Below are 17506 nucleotides of genomic sequence, written 5' to 3' on the forward strand. Positions count from 1 at the left end.
TGAATTAATAAATGCGCAGTTGCCGGGTAGGAAGGGGAGGAAGGAAAAAAGGTTGTTGAAGGAAAGATACTGAAAAAGTCGAATTAGGATGTTGTGTCAAGGGGAAAAAAAACAACTGAGTCCACTTTGGCGAAGAGTTTGGATCCATTGGTTTCCTTGGAATAAGCTCCCCTCCTCCTCCTCCTCCTCCTGCGTCCTGCATGTCTGCTCTGGAGCAGTGATGAATGACAGGCACAGGGAAGAGGCAACCTTTCAGTGCTTCTTCAGGGGGGCTTACAAGAAAGATGGGGACAAACTTTTTAGCAGGGCCTATAGTGATTGGAGAGGGGTGATGGTTTTAAACTAAAAGAGGCACAATTTAGCCTAGATATAAGGAAGAAAATGGTTATGGTGAGGGTAGTGAGACCCTGGCACAGGTTGCTCAGTGAAGCTATATCTGCACCATCCATGGAAGTGTTCAAGACCAGGCTGGATGGAGCTTGAAGCAAACAAGTCTAGTGTAAAGTGTCCCTGCCTATGGCAGGGGAGTTGGACTATATGACCTTTAAAGGTCCCTTCCAACCCAAACCGTTACAGGACTTCGTGATTTTCCAGTGGTGTTCCCTAGAAGCTACATCTGGGGTCCAGTAGCCAAATACAAATTCTTACCCAAAGCAGATGTGGGAACTAAGAGGTGTGGGGTAGAAGCCCATCATTGGAAAGGAGGGAGGCTTCAAGATGTTCATGGTGAGCAAGTCTCCTGTCTTTGTCTGAAGGCTTTTTCCAGGGGAAGCCCCAATGGACAGAGCAGCAGTGTGATCTCAGGTCAGCTGTGTCCCAGCAGCCCTCCCCTGGCCCGTGTCCCCAGGGAGGGGGCCGTGCTGGGTGGCCGTGCCGGGCCGTCCCACAGGTGCCGTGCCGTGCCACACTGCCAGGCAGCGGGCTGGGCTCTGGCACATTGTCAGGCAGGGAAGCAGAGCTGGGGGAGGGAAGAGTCCATCCTTAAGAGGACATGTCAAGTACAATTAGCGTTATCTGTCTAAATATGTACTGGGAACACAGAATACAAGAGGAGGCCTGGCTGGCTTTAATGGAGACATATGCAAGGTCATATTGCCTCATACAATCCCCCAATCTGATTTGGGGATTACACATTCTAAGTAAATTGGCGTTATTCCTCTTGCATCATTGATAAGCTGCAGCCAAAAGAAGAGGAGTAAAAAAAAAAAAAACAATTAAAAACCCAATCCCAAGAATTGATCGTGCACAGGGGTTAGGGAGTGAAGGCAGGAAGGCAGAGAGTTACAGGCAGAGAGCTTGAGAAGGAGGGAGAGAACAAAAGAGAGGGAAGGAAAAAACAGTGTGGTAGAGGCAGAGAAAGCGGTGGAAAGAGCAAGGAAAAAAGGGAGAACAAAGGTAAAGAAAAGGTGAAAGACGGGATGCCAGAAGGACTGAGGGTGCTAGGGTGGGAGAAGCACCTCAAATGAGGGAGCTGTTACTCCAGCCATGCCCTCAGCCTTTTTAGCATCAGAATTTGAGTGGGAAAGGAAGCAGCCAGGCTGGTTATGCACCTTCCTCACCCGAGGGGCTCCGTCCTCCTGTCCATGCATCCATCTGGGATATCTCACGAGCTCCTTCCTGCTCTGGGTCCCAGCCAACATGTGGCATCTATCTTTGGCAGTGGCAGAGTATAAGTGACAGGAGGAGGCCGTCCACATGCACAGAGTGCCAGGGCTCTGGAACACAGGGGTGAGCCGTGGCAGCAGCACGGAGTCCCCTGAGTCCCTCTCCCTTTTGTCCTGCAAGGGAGTCAGGAGGGTCTCAGCAGGGCTGAGTCGCTGCTGCACGGAGAAGGGAACGTGCAGAGAGCTGGTGTGTGGCACAGACAGCTGGGGCTCCTGGACTCGACCACGGGCACACTGGGCAGGACCTCGGGGCAGTTTGTCATCCCCCTGCCACCCTGTGCAGCTGTGAGAGCTGTTCTAGCACGGCTGCAGAACAGAGGAAGGGGCCAGGCACCCTTGCCACTGTGCATGAAGCCACCCTGTGCTCCTGGCCACCTCCCAGCTCTGGGAGAGGGAAGACCCTGTCTGGCTGCAAAGCAGTTTTCCCCAGCCATGAGTTCTCCTCCCACCCTGCCTGTGCAGAATAACCCCCTCCAGAAGTCTCATGGCACGGCTTTTATGCTCTGTCACATTTTTGGAACATATGGTTTTAAATAATTCAATTTACTTTTCATGTATTTTGCTGTGACTTTTTTTCCCCTGTCCCTTTTCTCCTTCATCCTCACTCTCTGCATTCTCCTGGGTGGAAAATCCACAGATGAGCAGATAAGGGGGTTCAGTAACATGGGGCCCACTCCTGCATCCCGTCATCTTGTGCCCCACAAGGTGTGCAAGGGAGGCCTCCCATTAGCACACAGGTGAACCACTGGGAAAGAGGGGTCAGCAGAGGAAATGTGAAGATTAAGAAGGGAAAATCTGACATTGAGCAGAACACAACCTTAGATGTGCAGGCAAAGTACGGAGCAGACCAGCACAAGGTGTGTCTCTGGTACCTGGGAGCAGGATTCAGGCCAGTAATGGCTGCTCTATGTGAAATGATTCCCAACCCTCATTAGCTACCTTTTTCATGGAAAAGTGCTGTGGGGTGCATGGCAGTGTGGGGTGCAGCCAGGAGCAGGAAAGCATTTTGTTCCCTTGTGGAGTCTGAATGTCCCATGCTGGACCATGTTCTTACGCAGCTTTTGTGGGTCTTGCCTTTTGCTCAGGTGTGCCCTTTGTGTTAACTGGATCCTTTCTTTTCTCACTCCAGAATGAAGTGAATTTAGAGCTAAAAACGAGGCAAGAAACGAGGCCTTGAAATCTCCGAAAGGTAGGAGAGACTTCAGACTGCAATGGGTATGTCACTATGCCCTCCTGGGTTCTCTTTTCCTCTGTGCATCTCTCACACTTACAGCCTGCTCACTGTGGCCATGTTTGCACTAGACCTTCTGGGCTTGGGCTGCTGTTACTCGCGAAGAGAGGTGGAAACAGAAGAAGGTCAAGTGCAGACATGGCATATATGTGTCCTAATCCTGTCTTTGTCTTTGTACAGCAGTTGTTCTGGTTTTGTCACTGGGGCTTTTCCTCAACATCTCTATTGCCTCTATCTTTACAGCTAAAAAAAAGTGTGAGGATTTTGGTGAAATGGAACTGCTTTATCTTCACGCATGTGTGATGGGGGAGATGGATATAAGGTCCTTTCACTGAATAGGATGCAGTCTCCATCTACTGTGAAGTTTTGCTGAGCTCAGTTCATATAATTCAGGTGGTGATGTGCATGTTCTCCTCCTCTTCTGGCACATTTTTACCTATTCAGACTGCAGAACCATGGTGGTAGTGTGGAAGCATTTCCATGTGTGCAGCAGAATCAGGGCTTTCCTGGATTTGCCCTTTACCTAGACCATCATAGTCTGTCTTAGAAAAAAAAAAACAAACCCAGCTTCACAGTCTCCTAGAGCTTGGGTGGTGACTTAGTCTGTGCCTGGTAAGAGTTAGAGGTCTGAAGCCCAGGAAAATGGAAGATAATATTGTCTCTTAAATGCCTTGTCTCCATGTGCTGAGTAAGACACCCCCTATGCCACCTCAGACAATGGTTACTGAGAAGTCCCTGCCATGCTGACAGTTCCTGCTGTCCCTGGCTCCTCTTCCTTCCCCTCCATCACCAGGCACCAAGAGAGGTCTGAGGGCAGGAGAGGCCGTGGGGAGGGTGGGAAGTGCTCTGCCCTGTGAGACATTGCTCAGGAGCACTCAGTGCAGTGTGTGTGCTCAGAGCATCCCTGCAGCAGTGGGGACCCCCAATGCCCAGTTTTGGGGAGCACACGGACTGAGTCCCAGCAGCATGTGAGGGGCCCAGGCTGGCTGGGCTGGGAGGGGGCCCCAGGCTGGGCTGGGCAGTGTCAGAGGTGACCGGTGGAAGGCCAGTGTTATGTAAATACTGCTGCTGTAACATGGCAGGCCTGAATGGCCCTATGCATCCATCCATCATTGCTGGGGAACAGAAGCCTCCCTTGGAGCACGGGGGGCCAGCAGTGTGGGGCATGCAGACACAGGCAGCATGTGCCCTACTCATAAACTGTTTGTTTTCTTTTTGTCTCTCTCGTTTCGGGGCACCCCACCGAGAGCAACTCTCTGTTCTGTCCTTGCAACCTCTCCCCCAGCCTTCCCCCCACCACTTCAGGCCTTCCTTTTCCTCCCTTCTTTCCCCGGCCCTTAAAAAAATGGAGGGGAAAAAAAGGGGGGAAAAAAAGTCCCCAGTTCACATTGCGGCTTCTTTCTCTGACTTCAAAGGCTCCTCATCATTGTTTGGGATCGGCAGGCAGTGGCCCTGAAAACGTGATCACAGCCAGGCACAGTGTAGGTCACTACTGAGCGCCATGCTCCAAGTGCTGAAAGGAACAGGCAGATTCTTCCCTTTTCATGCTTCACAACCCTGGTTACAGCACTCGGCCTCGCCCGTGTGCTCCTCGCTGCCTGGCTATTCTTGCTCTTTTCTCCTCCTTTTCCTCCCGCCCTCCCTCTCTCTGCTTCTCTCAGGTCCCTCGTTCCTCCATTCGTTTGCTTTCATCCTGCCCCTCTCTGTGCCCACCATCACACACTTCTCACACTTTCTTCTCTTCTTTCCATTACTTTTCTTTCTCACTGTCTCCTGCCTGGCACTGCTGCCACTTCTCTCTGTTATATGAATCATTGTTTTATTTCTCCCTTTTCCCTCTTCTAAAGGTCAGGCTGGAGGTTGATTTCTTTGTGCTCCCCATTCCTGTTTAGTAGCAGCCTTCCTCTGACATTTGCCCGCATGTCTGTCTTTGCCTGTGATATCTCACTCTCCGTGCCCAAAACTACGGCAGTTCTGTGATTTCTGGATTAGTCCTAGACAGCTGACAGCCCTCCCTGCAAAGGTGTGAGCCCACTGCTTTCATGTGCAGTGGGTTTATCCCCCAAAATTTAGCCTGGTCGCACATGGGGAGGTAGTACACAGTGCCTGCCATCAATGTCAGCTTCCAAACTTGCTCTTTGGCTTGGCTGGTTAACCTGAAGAAGTGAGCACATAGGGTTAGTGTTGTAGATGGATTGGAAAGACAGGCACTGACTTAATATATATCACAGGGAAACATTTAAATCTTGTAGGTCTAACATAAAACATGACACTAATGGTAGTGCTGAGGGCAGAGTTAGGCAGGGATAAGGCAGAGAAAAACAGGCCCAACAGTTTAATGGGCATCCCAGAACACTTCCTCAGTGGATTTCAGTGAGGGAACAACACTTGGTTGTGCTGGAGCTTGGGCATGTTTGGCAGCACAGTGAGCCACAGCCAGATGGAAACTCCCTGCCTGCAGAACATCCCCCAGCAATATCTGGAGCTTCATTTTGCTGCAGGGGAAGAGCCTGGGACTCTGTGCCTCTCCAGCACCCACCCAAGGAACAGCCACCCTCTCTCCACCTCCGGAAGCAGAGATCGTGGTGCTTGTGCCTCTGGTGATTTGTGAGGTTGTTTTAATGCCGAGGAGCCCACCAGGACTTGTCTCTTGCTAAATAGGCATATTAAGGGACATTGCAGCAGGGGTTATAGAGTAATAATTTGTTCTAATGAGCTGGTGTCACGTTCTCCCTGGCTGAGCTGTGCCCGAGCAGGAGCCGTGGTAGGAAGGGGCTGTGCTCGCTGACCTGTCAGCCCAGGTTAATGAAGTACTGCTCTGCTCGGGGGTCAGGGAGCAGGAGAGCAGCCAGCCAGCAGCAGCTCAGGGGCCAGAGGAGAAGGATGGGGCTGTTCCCTGGGCTGAATGCCCCGGGGAAGGCCTGTGCCATGCTGGACAGAGCAGCAGGATGTACATTATGGCACTGGGACCTGCATGCTGTGCTGGTGGCCTGAGTGCCATAGCACCCTCATCAAACTGTCTGCAAGCAGGGGTGAGGCTGCTGCAGCTGGGAGCTGCTCCTCTGCCCTTGCAGGAGAGCCCAGGGTGGCACACTGGGAAGGAGGCTGGAAAAGTAAGAGAGCACCTCAGTTACAGATGCTTACAGACACGAGGGGATAAGTGGCCAGTGGTTCTGACCAGTGTCTAACTAGGAAGTCTGCAGAGAGATGGTGCTCATCCTTACCTTTGTGTGCAGAGTGTACAAACAGCCAGAAGTTCTCTTTGTCCTTCCTCTTCCCTCTTTCTCCTCCCTTGATGCTCCCCCATGGCTTGCTGAGGTCCTTTGCCTTATAAACCTAATCCTTCATGCCTTCTGGGTACCTGGGCAGGAAAGATAGAGGAACTTTTGCCAGTCCCCCAGTGATCACCCTTAGGGAGCAGGTTGATGGCAGGAGAACCTGAGCTCTGCAGTTTGAGCAGGGCTCCACATTTTGCAGGAGATGGCAGGAAAAGCCACAAAAGGGAGTTCTGGCCCAGCTGCTGCCTTGGGAAGCCATGGCCTGACTTGCTTCTGTGAATGAAACTACCTCATCCATGCTGGGGCAGGATGGTGCCCTTGGCCACACCAGCACCCTGAGGTCTACAGCACAAGTCCTGTATACCATCTTCCTCCTTCTCCTCCTCCCACTCTTCGCTCCCCCCCTGCTTCTCTTTGCTTTTCCCTGTCTCCATCTCTCTCTCCCTTTCATCTACTCAGAAGGCTTTACTCTACTTCCTTGTCACCCTAATTGATTGCATTAACCTTTCAGCGTATTGGATTTCCCCAGCACCGTGCAGAGAGCACTGTGCAATATGCTTATAATCCAGGCTGTAATGGACAGGGAGCAGTCAACGAGCCCCTGTTCCAACAGGTTCTGCTGACAACTTCTCCGGGAGGGGGAGAGGAGTGGACCAGGGGGACCTGGAGCATGGCTGTCCTGCAGCCTGTGCAGACCTGGCCTCAGTGCTCCCCCCGAGCAGGCTCGTGTTAGCTTGTGAGAGTGGAGTCCTTGAAAAAGGATCTGGCTGGGAAGCATGGAGGAGATCTTATATTTGACCTATTACTGTAATTTTTCCTAGTGTTTGAGCACCATTCTTCTGTATCTGCTTGGTCTACAGTTTTCTTCCATCTGTTCAATACTAAGTTAATGTATGCTTTACATTTAGGCACTTGTTGCTAGTGGCAGATAAGAAGACAGTATCATGGAATCTTTCTGTTTTCACATCATGCTTGCCTCTGCCTTTTCCTTTAGGATGAGGATACAAGGGACATGGACATTTTTCCTCAGATTTCAAAGAAAAGCATAGGAATATTGTGTTGATGAGAAAGACAGCACCAAGATGCAGAGAGATCAGGAGACAGAAGCCCTGAATTATATCTCATGATTGGCCTTGGATAAATCCTTTCACTCTCTGGTGCCTCATTTTCACCCAGGGTGTTGGAGGTGTTGTTTGGGTGGGTTGGGGAAGGAGGAGGGCAGTTATTGAAGCTCACTGGGCAAGGGATGAGAAAGTGGCTGCAGACAGGCAGTGAAGCTACACAGCCAAGTGTGACTGCTCACACTGCCTGTGAGGCAGGAAATAAACCCACTAGATAAGCAGCAGGAGCATGTGAGCCTGTGAAAGGCCTGGCAGACTGCTGGTGGTCAAGGCAGAGCCAAGAGATGTTTTGGCATCCTTTATTTTAAAGGATTGGAATGATGGATCTGCCGTAGTCTCCTGGCCATGGTGCCCCCTTTAAAGTCTCCTTGCCGTAGGCTCAGTTCAGCACAATGATTTGAGCACTAGGTTTGAGTTTTGCTTAAGCCAAGATCATTTAAGCAAATATTTAGGAGTTCCATTTGACAAGGACCATAGGATGAGACCCAGACCCTTATGAGGCCCTTTTGTAGTTCTCCTTTTCAGATAGCATTTAGCACAAGATGGTTCTTTGTTTATGGTTACAGCTCACAGTGTGAAAAACAGCAATAGGAAGGATTGCTGATCACTTGACAGGCCTTTAGTTCAAGTTACTTCATCTTGTTAGAAGCAGTTACTCTGAAGGTACCCACTCTCCCAAGGGGAGGTTGAGAGCTGGCCTTTAGAAACTTGGCAAGTTCCTGAGCACACCAGGAGGAGGGGACAGGGTCTGTACCATGCAAGATAAAGGTAAATCCCCAATTTTTCCAGGAAGGAACACGAAATAACAGGAGTCAGACGGAGGAAAAACTTTATTCCAGGCAATCATTCCAAAAAGTGTGAGGCTCCTTATAAGCCAGAAGGTAGCTAGGGTAGGGACTTTTTTTACATTAAATAAAGAAGAACTAGGAGCAGGAAGCAAAGGACGAGAAATCTGAAACAAGCTAGAGAGAAAGCAGGAGGGAGAGCAGCACCTCCTAAATGGAAGGGTAAACAGGCACTCCGAGGCATTAACTTAATTGATTGTTCTGCAACAGGCTGAACGCTGTGTTACTCTGTCACCGTGGCAACAACCCAAAAAAATTGTCAGCCTGTTTGGATGAAGTGAAGCGAAACATTCTCTAATTTGCGGTGATCCGGGTGTTTGTTTTCCTTCCGAAGAGGCGGGGGCTCTATTGATCTATTATTTGCACAGAGCTTTTTTTTTCCGTGGTGAGATGGGGAAAGCGGGAGCCCTGGGGTGTGCTCCCGGGGCAGGTGAGGCAGCAGGGGTGCTTCTTCTGTCTATCCACAGATCTGCCTTTGCAGGATGGCCAAAGCCAGCAGACGTTCCAGTGGTAGGAACTGTCCCAAAGAAGCTGGAGGACAGGGGAAAGTGTTTGGGGGTGAAGAATTTGTGCCAAAAGCATTTGGATGTGATGAACTTGTGCCAGGGCTACTGCTTTGGTCTATCCTGTTCTCATCACTTTGGGCTCTTGCAGTTCACAGAATCATAGAACCCCAGAGATGGAATATCCTGAGCTAGAAGGAATCCACATGGAATCATCAAATCCAGCTCTTAGCTTTGCCCCAGACAGCCCCAAAAGTGACACCAGTTCCATCTTTATTGCAGTCTCTGGTGTGAGGTGGAGTCAGCAACAAGTGCCTCAGGGACAAGAGCAGCTCTGACCCCTACCAGCTCCCTTTCCAGATCCATGCTGTTCATGTTGTGTGTGTAGATCTGTGTCTGTGCACGGGCTGTGCTTGTGGGAAGGTATCACTGCACACTTGGGGGAGGGACAGGAATTGTGTTTATCCTCACCCCACGGCTGTGGGAACATAACAATGTCCCTGCCTTGAGCTCTTTGTTACCATGAGATGAAACCCTGGGCCAAAGAAGGAGGGATTTTGTCCTCTGGGATGTGGGGTCAGGCTGCTCCAAGGGGCTGTGTGGGACGGGAGATAGGGATGGCCACAGTGGGATGGGTGACTTGCTGCAGGCACAGCGTGGGACAGAGCCAGGGGAGCCACACAGATGGGAAGAGGGACCACAAGCTGTGCAGCAACTTGTGCCCCTCGCCAGCAGTGTCTGGCCCTGCACAGCCCTGGGGGCCGAGCAGGAGCTCTTGGGGATGCCACTCACTGTCAGCACATGCTTGGGTTCAGAGTGAAATGTCACTGCAGCACTTGCTTCAGCTGGGAACTGTTCAGGCAGAATGGCAAGGTGCAGGGGACTAGGGAGCAAGCCCACATGGCCAGGGGTGAGCAACAAGACCGTGTGCCAAAGGCATGGTGCCAGGAGACTGGGGCTGTGGCAGGGGAAAGGTGCCTTGCAGGTCTGGAGTAGGGGGAACAGGCAACAGTGGCTCAGAGCCAGTGGGAGGGTGAGTGGCAGAGGTGGTTCTGGGCCAGCAAAGGAGAGTAGAATTTCCTTGTGACAGGGGAGGAGGGACCGACTTCACCTTCCTTGTGCTTGGCCCTGCAGAGAGGTTTCATCCTCCTGTTTGGGGTTTTCTGCACTCTCGCGGCCTTTGGGCACCCTGGGGGCAATCCCACGTTTCCCGACAGGAAATCCCATGTTTCCCATACAGGCTGATGATCCTCATTACCCCTCAACAGTGCCCCAGCCCATGCACAGCTGGTCCAGCTGCTGTACAAGGGCTGTCTAGCTGATCCCTAAGATTTCAGGGAGAGCTGTGGAATATGTTGGTGTCAGCTGCTGGAGAGTGTTGCTTTGTGGGGTCTGCAGGGGGAAAAGCCCACCGTGTACTCCTGTGCTCTTCCTCCTCCCTCCCGGATCCTTTCTCTGTTGTCCTAGGGAGTTTTCCTCCTCTGTTTGTACTGGTTTTGCTTTATCACCCTTTCCCCCTTCTGTCTCTCTTCCCTTCTCTATTTCATTCTTTCCATCCAGTGTTTAACTCTTCTGCTCTGTTCCTCCTTTTCACCGTGTAGGTGTGGGCTGGGATAAGTGACTTGGCTGGCGGGTGAGCCCCGAGGCTCTGTGTCCTGCTGGGGCACCTGCCCCGTGCTCCTGGTGGGTGTGCGAGGGTGGGGGCACCGTGGGAGACAGCAGTGCTGCATCTCTCTTGGAGAGAGCTGAGCTGCCAGTGAAAGTTTGGTGGTTATCAGTGTCAGGAGAAGCTAAATAACCCTGTAACTGGTATGAAGGTGAATTCATGGTCTAGTGAGCATTGAAAATATGAAAGGGCTCTGAGACAGGCAGAGTGTGGAGAGGCTCCCCACTCAGGGAGTGGCGTGTTGCTGGAGCAGTGCAAGGACATGTGCTGGTGCCATGGCAAACTGCCTTTTGTGGGGCTGGACAGAGCAGGGAGGGTGCTCAGGACTACAGGTTCAGAGACAAATGAGACATGCACACATTAACATGGCAAGAACACCCTCAGAGAATGCCTGTGGGCAGCCACATCTGACTGCACAGCCCTGCACACATGTGGCCAAGTGCCCACACAGTGCCACAAGGCCAGGCACATCCATGTGCACAGATGTGCAGACAGCCATACCCACGCAGGCAGGTACACATCCCTGCATGTTGTCCTGTGTGGAGATGCTCCCACAGCTCCATAAGCACGGGGTCACAGGCACACCCAAGCTGCCAGTGCAGTGCTCTGCCGCCTGTGTCAGCTCGCAGTCGTGCCAAATTCCTCTTTGGTGTAACTACACTCCAGTCAGGCAGCACAGATGGATTTATCCCAGCATATCTTGGATGTCTGTGTGGTTACCTGCTCTGAGCAGGAGGAGACTTGTGGGAAATCTCTTCTCCTTCCAGCTGGGAGAGGCTGATGCTTTGGAGAACCAGGAGATGTGCAGAGAGGAAACCCCCTTCAGCTCTTCACCTGGAGCTGGTAATCTCCTTGCACCAAATCCCTGGAACAGGGGAATTGCATTTGAAGCTCAGCCAGTGGTGATTTAGTGTTAGACATTTGCAAAAGAGACTTTGATTAATTCGTAGTAAAATCGAGTAGCACTTGGGTGCCAGCACCACATTCCAGGGTGAGACAGCGACCAAGGTGCGCGCTGGGCAGGCTGCCAGGTGCCTGAGCAATCCCCGCGGAGGTGGCAGCGCCATTCAACCCACAGCCTCTCCCTGCTTGGGCTCCTTAATTATTAATTTATTTTTCTCCCTTCCTTGGCAAAAAAATACTATTTGGTAACGACCTCAAATTGCAAAATGCTGATGATTTGGAGAATGTGTCACAGAAGCTCCAGGGTGATAAAGGGGAGACGAATCCCAGCCAACAATCCGGCTCAGCCAGTTTGCCTATTTATTAAAGAAAAAGCCCAGATCATTAACTTTTTTGTTGTTGTTCTGTTTGCGGGCAACTCCCTCCTGGCAACTTTCGGGTGCCCAGTAAATTAAACCAAGTATCGGCCTGGTTCAGGGCAACCTGAGCTTCTATTTAGAGCTGTGAGAACAAACTGGCTTCGTTTATGTTAGCACGTGAATAAACCCTTTAGGGTACCATGCAAAGCGCTCTCTGGCATAAAAGCAGTGTCAGAAAATCCTTACTCTTGCTGCCTCGTGGAGGGTCAGGTATTGTAACTGGAGAGATGAGCTTCCCTTCTCCTCCCACTGCTTGTTCACACGGTTAATTGCCCCTCGACACCTCACAGTGCCACGCTGGTCCCCAGAGAAGCAGGGCTGGAAGAGAGCATCTGTAGGCACAGGCTTTGTTCGTTTCCCCGTTTGCCTGCTTGGTTTAGTCGTTGAATAAAGAACAGTTTAGGGATGGGCTTGCCTGCCTGGTGGCTCTGTGAACTCCAAGAGTTCCCTGTGCTATCAGGGAAGGGTGATTATATCCCCCTCCTCTGGAACATCCCACGTGTTCGCTGAAGTAGTGCTTCAAGCTAAATCAGTTTGCTGAGGGCTCCAGCTCCAGCTTTCCTTAATTCAGTGTCAGGACCAGGCTTGCATGGCCATTATTCAAGAAGTTTTATCAGAAGCACAAAGCTAGCATCTGCCCTCCTGCTTCCCTCTGGGCATCACCAGCTCTGCTGCCCTGGCTTTGGCACACGGAGGCTCGAGGGACTGCCTCCCCGAGCCCATTTGCAGGCAAGGCTCGTTCCAGCTCCTAGAGAGTCTCGGCTGTTCCGCTGCTGCAGGAGCACCGTGGCTTGTCGCTGGTGCCTGGCACAGCAGCTCAGAAAAGCTGCCAGAACCGAGGAGCTCGTGTGGGAAAAGGGAGCAAAGACACTGCTCAGGTTGCTAGCCTCTCCCCTTCCCTCTTCCAACCCAGCTCAGGTGAACTAGGGGTGGATTTTAGGTTTTAATGGCAGCTGACATCCACACACTTTCTCCCAGAGGTAGCCACCTTCTTTCCTAGGCCTGGCTCATGTCCCTCTACACTCGTTTCTCTGGTGAAGCCTGCCCAGACCCGTGTTCACGTGGATGTTGATGGGAGGAGAAGGGTATTTTTCAAGGTTTCTGCTGTTTTTTTTTCTTCTGAAATATAAGGATGTGCAATTTTTTTAGTTTCAATTTAGCATTGGAGAATTTTATAATTTAGTAATTAAAATCTCTGATAGGCTTTAGAAATTGCAGCTAATTGAATTTAATGGGAAGATGATTTTCAATTTTATTTGATTACCCGGACCCCTGGCATTGGTATTTATGGGAAAAAAATGGGAAATGTGCTGTGTGGGCTAAGATGGCATAATTGAATTAGGGCTAATCGGATTTCTTCGTCATGAATTTCACTATAATTTTCCTATAATTTTCCATTAGATATCTAGTTTACAAATATTCACAAAGAAATGAAGCTCTTTCGGAATGGAGATTGCTGGCTAACAGGATTACAGGGACGATAGCTCGGCATTGCCAGCCCGGGCTCCTTCAGTAATGCAATCGCTGCGTCTGCCTCACACTTACCGCCCGCCGCTGCTCCCGCAGCCCCGGCCCCGCAGCGCTCCCGGGGCCGGGCCGGGCCGGGCCGGGCCGGGCTGGGCTGGGCTGGGCCGGGCAGCCCCTGCCCGCGGGGTGCCTGTGCCGGGGACACAGCTACAGGCACGCACAGGCACAGCTACAGGCACAGGCACAGGCACAGGCACAGGCACACCGCCCTGTGCCCCGCACACAGCACAGCCAGCCCCTGCCCTCCTCCATCACCTCCCTTCATTGTCACTTCTCATGAACGAGTGACTGCTGCTTTGGGGACAGTCCCTGACAGTGCTCTGTACCTGCCTCGGTGCCCTGCATGGGAGCAGGGGTGACATGGGCTCTGCCTGTGATGGGGCAGGTAGAGCAGAGCGGACAATGTGCCAGATTCCCTCTGCCTTCCCTCCCTCTCCTCTTGCCCCTGCCCAAGCCACATCAAATCCAGAGTGAGTTTATGGAGACCAGCCCTATTCCACAGTGTCAGAGTCCTGTAAAATCCAGCCTGTCTGGTGACCTGTCCTATCTCTCTTACTTGCTGGGCTGCATTTTGGGAGCCTTCATAGATCTGCCCAGCCCGTGTCAGGATAGAGTTGCTGGGGGAGCCAGGCATTGCCCTGTAGAGTAATTAGGGTGGCAACTCCTCTCTAGCCAGTGCCCCTTGACATCTGCCTGCCATTAGGCCTCCCACACACACAGAGCAGGACAGCCTCTGCTAAAACAACCTTGACAATCAGCCCTGTCCTGGCTGCTGCAGGACCATGCTCAGGTCTTTGTGTGTCTGTGCATTTACATGACTCCGTGTGTGTGCAGGTGGCATGTGCTCACGCTTTCGTGTGCGTGTCTCTGCAGGAACACAAGCTGGCTTGCAGATCCTCTGGACAGAAATCACCATTGGTGTTTGTGCTTGCCCCATGCACTGCAGAAGTAGGCCTTGCCTGGTCTGGGACCCATCCTTGAGCTGTGTGCTTTGCCAAGCCCAGGCTCAGGGGCTCTGTGGGGTTCAGGGTGGTATTGGCTGGTTGTGCAGGCAGAGCACCTGCTTTGAGTGCCAGGTGCCTTCCCTTTTGGACCTGCTGCCTGGGTACAACTATGCTCTTACCTCCTCACCCTGAAATCCCCAGGCTGCACTTTTAATTGCTGCAGTAAATTGTAACTAATTGTTAGTGCATTCAAACCCCTGCCACTCCTTCCCCCCAAGTCTTCCTGGGCCCCTGTGGAGCACATGCCGTGTACGTTCAGTGCCGTATGGCCCGTTCCCAGTACAGTCATTCCCTCTGGGCAGTGGTCAAGAGATGAGCAGCACTGGCTTCCAGCAGCTGCTGGAAGCTCTGGGGTGCCTGGAAAAGCAGGAGCTGCATGGTGGGGACCTGGTGTCAAACTGTTAGAGGCCAAAGGAGCAGTAAATGGCAGGATCGCTCCCAGCAGAGCCTTCCCCAGCACGCTGAGACTTAGCAGAGCTGCTTTGGCAAGGAGTTCTGGGAGCCATGTGCCAATAGTGTGATTGAAACTGAATTGAGAAGGAAGGAGGGAAAGAGAAAGAAAGGGAAAGAAAGCATGGATTGTCTGCTCCTGCCGCCCAGGCCCCGAGGCCTCTGGGCACCTCCCTTGACGAAACAGAAATCAAACAAAATTACAGAAATAGGGCAGGAGCATTTGCCTAATAGACTCCCCAAGCAGGAGCAGGAGGAGGGGCACAGCACTGCCAGATCTCCAACCTGCAATCTGAGAGCCAGCGCCCTGATCCCACATGAATCCAGAGCACAGTCCCAGGCCCCCAGGCCAGCTCCAGCTAAGGAGGGAGAAACTGCCAAGAAAATGGGCTAAGCATAAAAAACAAAGGTAGAAGAGACACAAAAAGGGGGATGTCCCACATCTCAGTGTGACTCACCCCCTGCTCAGCCCTGGCACACTGTCTGCGGGGAAAGCATTAAACTGTAATAATAATAAATTAATCATCCTTCCCCCTCCCATTGCACTTTTCATCTGAGGATCTCTGAGCACCTGGCAAACATTAATTACCAAGAGCTCCTGGAGCCGCTGGGAGGGTGGAAGGGGACACAGAGAGATCTCTCCCCCTGCCACGGAAGGGCAGATGTGGCTGCAGCGGACGGGGCGGCTCTCGCCATGGCACGGAAGCAGAGTTCAGAGCAGGGTGAGGGGTGCTGCCTTCCCTCGAGTGCTGCTGCAGAGCACGGGGTCTGGGAGCCCCTTCGTGCCAGGGCACGGTCAGAGGCAGCTTTTCCTCAGTGTGGATCCATACCCGAAGGGATAAGGGAAGGAGGGGAGGTGCTACCCTCATGGGGGGCACAGGAGCAGAAAGATTCGGAGCCCTTGAGAGAGGAAAGAACCAACTTTCCTTGGGTAAGAGGCAAAGGAGGGAGTATGGGGAAATAAAACCTGATCCTGTGACAGGAGATTGCTGAGATAGGAAATCAGGCCTTGCCATTGCATCAGCTGCAGGGCGTGGATTTCACCTGAAAAAACACCTTGGCAAGTTGTTCCTGCAAGGAGGAGTGGGAGGGACAGTGGGAAGTCTGTGGAGGGGATCCTCCAGGTGTGTTTAGGTTGTGTGTGTGGGTTCATGTGTGTCATGGTGTATGGATATGTGTGTATTTGAATGTCAGTGAGCACAGAGTATCATTTTCTTTGTGGAGGGCATATGCATGTTGCGTGTGCACGCAGGGATGGGAGGGGTGGGGAACATTTGTATACTGATGTGTGAACGTGCTCAGCTCGGTGCACGTAGAAGAACAGGTATGTTCAGAGGGTCTGTGGGGCTGTGCATGCGCAGGGACATATCCATGGTAGAAAGTGTGCTCCTCTTTGTGAGGAACAGGAGATCCAGCGGGGGCCCACTCTCTCAGGGAACAGTGGTGGTGAGCACAACTCCCACTCCTTAAATCTTTAAGTTCACAGAAGGAGCAAAAATGAAGATATCTGACGTAAAGTGCAGTGAACTTTTGGAACCTGTCAGCAAACTCAAACCTGGAAAGAAGTGTTGAATCCAAACTGAGCTGTTACAGAGCCTGCACAAACAATTCTGGTTCTGTCCATTACTTCGCAGGGTGGGATGTTCCTTGGCAGGTGCTTAGTGCCTGACTCAGGTGCAGGGACCAGGGCAGGCTCTGCTGGGTGATGTTGGCTGGGCTGGAGGCTGCGTTGGGGCCAAGTGAAGTGCAGACAGGCAGGATTTGAAAGGCAGCACGGGGTGACAGTGCTGATCGGAGCTGATGGTGTGGTTAGAAACCAGTGAGTGGGGAAGTCGGGCAATGGTGATGGAGCAGCAGCTTGGCTGCACCAGGTGGGAAGGTGAGTCCCGTACAGGGCTCTGTTCAGGGGTGCTGCTCGGCTGGGCAGCCCCCAGGCGGGGCACACTTGCCTCCTGCCTGACACTGTTGTCCCCACGTGCTTCCCGGCTTGGAAGGTCCCTGGGTGGCTCCATTTCACTAGACTTTGTTTAGATTTTTCTCTGAGAGGAGCCAGAATATTTGTGGTTTCCACAAATGACTCCCCTCTCCTCTTCCCTCTCCCTGCCCTCTGGCCTGCATTGCTGCCTGTGCGTTTTTGTCCATGCAAATGCAGCACTGCTGAGGTGATGAGCTACACTTTGTGCTGCGTCTCTGGGCTCGGGACACTATCAGGGTGCAGCACATCCTGGTGCATGGAGCCAAACACACCTGGGCTCCTTCCAGCCCTGTGACTAACCTGTCCAGCCACTTCTGGCGAGTCACTTCCCTCACTAGTGCCTCAGTTTCCCCATCCCTAGTGGGGTAATGATGCTGGCCTCCTTTGGGAAGCACATTAAGTTCTGCTTATAAAATGGATTTAAGAGCTGGTAAGTCCATGGGCAGCTCTGTGTGAGCCCCTGTGAGGAGCCCAGCTCTGCCAAAATCCTGGAGCCAAACGTGGTGTGTTCACAAAAACAGCCTACAACCTGCTCAAAATACCTATTTAATCAGGTAAATAATCTGCTCGTTTGTTTTAAAGAAAGAGGCTTATATCTGTGTTTACCCAACACGCCTCTCAGAACCTCCCTCGCATTCTTTGCTACTTAGAAAAATAAAGCCAAAAAAAAAAGAGGAAATTCACTGCAAAAGGGCCCCCTTCCCCCCGCCTCCCGCGGGCCCGGCGTTCGGGGCTGGAGCGCCGTGATCTCCCGAGGGCAGGATGCGCCCAGGGCAGTGACACCCGCAGGTGGCGGCCACCCGTGCCCCGAGGGCTGCAGCCCTCCTCGGGGCGCGCTCCGCTCGCCCGGCGAGCCTGGAGCCGCGTGGGACGGCGCAGCCCCCGAGCGCTGCCCGCGGCTCCGCCGTGCCCGGTGCCCG

General features: G+C 52.4%; 1 protein-coding gene across 11 annotated transcripts in view; it reads left to right on the forward strand.

The window, feature by feature from the left end:
• The window catches only part of CASZ1 (castor zinc finger 1), a 190033-nt gene that overhangs the window by 88908 nt on the left and 83619 nt on the right, over positions 1–17506 (forward strand). For 9 of the 11 annotated variants that reach the window (XM_039727526.1, XM_039727524.1, XM_039727537.1 and 6 more), the window contains one exon: positions 2794–2879. Coding sequence is in view for 2 of the 11 variants with exons in the window: in XM_039727537.1 (XP_039583471.1) it covers positions 2876–2879 (4 nt within the window). In the remaining 9 variants the exon portion in view is untranslated. The remainder of the gene's footprint in view (positions 1–2793; positions 2880–17506) is intronic. The other 2 variants (XM_039727527.1, XM_039727535.1) reach the window with 1 other exon arrangement.

Source organism: Passer montanus, unplaced genomic scaffold (assembly GCF_014805655.1).
Source record: "Passer montanus isolate IOZ18808 unplaced genomic scaffold, ASM1480565v1 scaffold62, whole genome shotgun sequence".
Taxonomy (NCBI): Eukaryota; Metazoa; Chordata; class Aves; order Passeriformes; family Passeridae; genus Passer; species Passer montanus.